The sequence below is a fragment of the Seriola lalandi genome, unplaced genomic scaffold, assembly GCF_002814215.2.
Source record: "Seriola lalandi dorsalis isolate HSWRI2012SDOR001 ecotype SW California unplaced genomic scaffold, Sedor1 jcf7180002052130, whole genome shotgun sequence".
Taxonomy (NCBI): Eukaryota; Metazoa; Chordata; class Actinopteri; order Carangiformes; family Carangidae; genus Seriola; species Seriola lalandi.
Window position 1 is genome coordinate 423,673 of NW_019522683.1, and position 2,638 is coordinate 426,310.

Here is a 2,638-nt window from a genome sequence, read left to right on the forward strand (position 1 = left end):
AACCAAGTTGTTTTGACTTTTCCTTGCAATTTTGAATAATCTTCGTTCCCTTGTTTTAGCACTTGTCATTATCCCCCGTGATTCCTCATACTGAAGTGTGTTTTTTTTTTCTTTTTCTTTTTTCCTTCAGGTTCACACAGCTTGTGTGTCACGGCCAGCCTACCTCAAGTCAGGTGGCACGAAACTTTCGCTTGTGCAGCCTGGAAACTACAGCGTGAGGGTCCGCGCCACATCCTTGGCAGGAAACGGCTCTTTTACAGAAACCACTTACTTCTTCATGCCCAACCGTAAGGCGGGAGTTTAAATGTCTGACTTAAGTGAACTCACGTGTATAACAGTCATGCATCACTCTCATGCACCTGGAAGTTCATTAACTGCTTATACGTTGATGCCACTGACTCACTGCTGGTTAGAGCAGGCGAGGATGTTTAATAACCAAGGTCTATTTCAGCCCTGTAATTATTGTTTGACACATTATTATTCGTTACTGCGTGAACTGGCTCCTCACTTCTGTGTTTATTGCAGCGGATCCGGGTTTAATTTGGATTGTGATTGGTCCAGTCATCTGCTTCATCCTGCTGCTGTTTGTGGGAGGTGGAGTCTTTTGGATCTTCAAGAAGAGGTAAGATCTTAGACTGGTAGGCTCCTTATCAGAGTGATCCAGCCTGTTGGACACGAACTGTGCAGGTCACACCCTATGACATCAGAGAGGGAACAGTGCTTGTCTTGTTTAAAAACTTATGCAGTCTGTTTGAATACTTTGAGCCCAGTAGCTACAAATAAATAAGACAGATTATGTATGAAGCAAGAAGGTCAAAACAAACCGGAGAAAGTTCACGTTTTATTAGCGTTTTCAGCTTCTTAGATGCATTCTGTGGTTGTGTTACAGGCAAACAGAAGGCCCCACAGGACCTCTCATCGCCTCCTCAAACCCTGAGTACATCAGTGCTAACGACGGTAAGAAGAGCATCACAAGAAAATGGCTAAGATTAAGAAGTGCAACATGTTGTGATTTCTCTGCATATCTTGAAATCTATGAACACTGTATTCATAAAGATAGATACTGCCTCATGGTAATTTGTGACAGGTTCATTTAATCAAAATGGTAATTGTCTGTTTGTCTGATTTGTGCAGTGTATGTTCCTGATGAGTGGGAGGTGCCGCGGGAGAAGATCACAGTGCTCAGAGAACTGGGTCAGGGTTCCTTCGGCATGGTGTACGAGGGAATCGCCAAGGACATCGTCAAAGGAGACCCGGACACGCGCGTAGCCGTCAAGACAGTCAATGAATCGGCCAGCCTGCGGGAGAGGATCGAGTTCCTCAACGAAGCCTCAGTCATGAAGGCCTTCAGTTGTCACCATGTGGTACGACACGCTTCGGAAAAAAAAAAACGCTTTTCAAACTGTTTCCTCTGACAGCTTACTACTGACTAACAGGGGCAGCCATCACTACACTTGTGAATTACAGTATATTACAGTTTTCATGAACGGCATGAACATGTGTGACTCACAGAACCATGATTCACTTGTTGTGTTGATTCTGCCATATTGACACACAGTTTGACTCCCAAAACAAATGTTTACACTTGGTAAGCAATTGTGCTTACTGTTACTGTTTTATTAAACAACATACTAAGCACCAAATTAACTTGCCATATGTTGTGCTGTCAGCTGGAAAGATCATGTTGAGCAAATTTTCCTGCTGATGAAGAGAGAATTGACTTTGTGTACTGATGGACAATTTTTGTACAATTTAACATCAACTCCTTGTGTTTACTAGTCATATTAGTCAGCCGGTGTAAACATATTACGGTTTGCATGCGCATGACCTCGTGTGTTTTTCTCGTAGGTACGTCTGCTAGGTGTGGTGTCCAAAGCTCAGCCCACCCTAGTAGTGATGGAGCTGATGACCCACGGTGACCTGAAGAGCTACTTGCGGAGTCTCAGGCCAGACTCTGAGGTGAGTCTCACTGAAATCCCATCTCTGCATTTCAAACATTCCTCCCAGTGTATGGTGGAGTGATGTTGAAGTAATAACTACAGCTAAAGGAAGCTCAGTTCTGATATGTCCACTCATCACTGACAGACTGCATAAATGTCTTTTTGTGTTTGTTTTGTAGAACAACCCGTCAGGCCGTCCACCACCCACACTGAAGGAGATGATCCAGATGGCTGCAGAAATTGCAGACGGCATGGCCTACCTCAATGCCAAGAAGTTTGTCCACAGAGACCTGGCAGCCAGGAACTGCATGGTGGCGGAGGACTTCACTGTCAAGATTGGAGGTACTGTATCCTGCGTTTGTTTTCCTTGTTAGTTCTGTGTTATGGTGTTCTTACAAAGTGTCATTGTCAATAGGAAAATGTTTTATTGTGGTCTTACAGCGAAGGTGTGTTGATCTCTCTCTCTTTCTCATAGACTTTGGTATGACACGAGACATCTATGAGACTGACTACTACCGTAAAGGAGGGAAGGGCCTGCTTCCTGTCAGGTGGATGGCTCCAGAGTCTCTGAAGGACGGAGTCTTCACTGCCCACTCTGACTGTTGGTAAGGCACACCTGAGCAGTCTGTGTAGTCTGTCTTTGCAGTCTTGATTACATTCTTGGTACATTTGATCACATTTGCTGTGTGTGTGTGTGT

At 44.4% G+C, this 2,638-nt stretch overlaps 1 protein-coding gene across 1 annotated transcript in view; it reads left to right on the top strand.

Moving 5' to 3' along the window:
• The window catches only part of insrb (insulin receptor b), an 88,573-nt gene that overhangs the window by 73,033 nt on the left and 12,902 nt on the right, over nt 1-2,638 (top strand). The window contains exons 19-21 of the mRNA XM_087172247.1: nt 1,849-1,959; nt 2,120-2,282; nt 2,416-2,545. Coding sequence (XP_087028373.1) covers nt 1,849-1,959; nt 2,120-2,282; nt 2,416-2,545 — 404 coding nt within the window. The remainder of the gene's footprint in view (nt 1-1,848; nt 1,960-2,119; nt 2,283-2,415; nt 2,546-2,638) is intronic.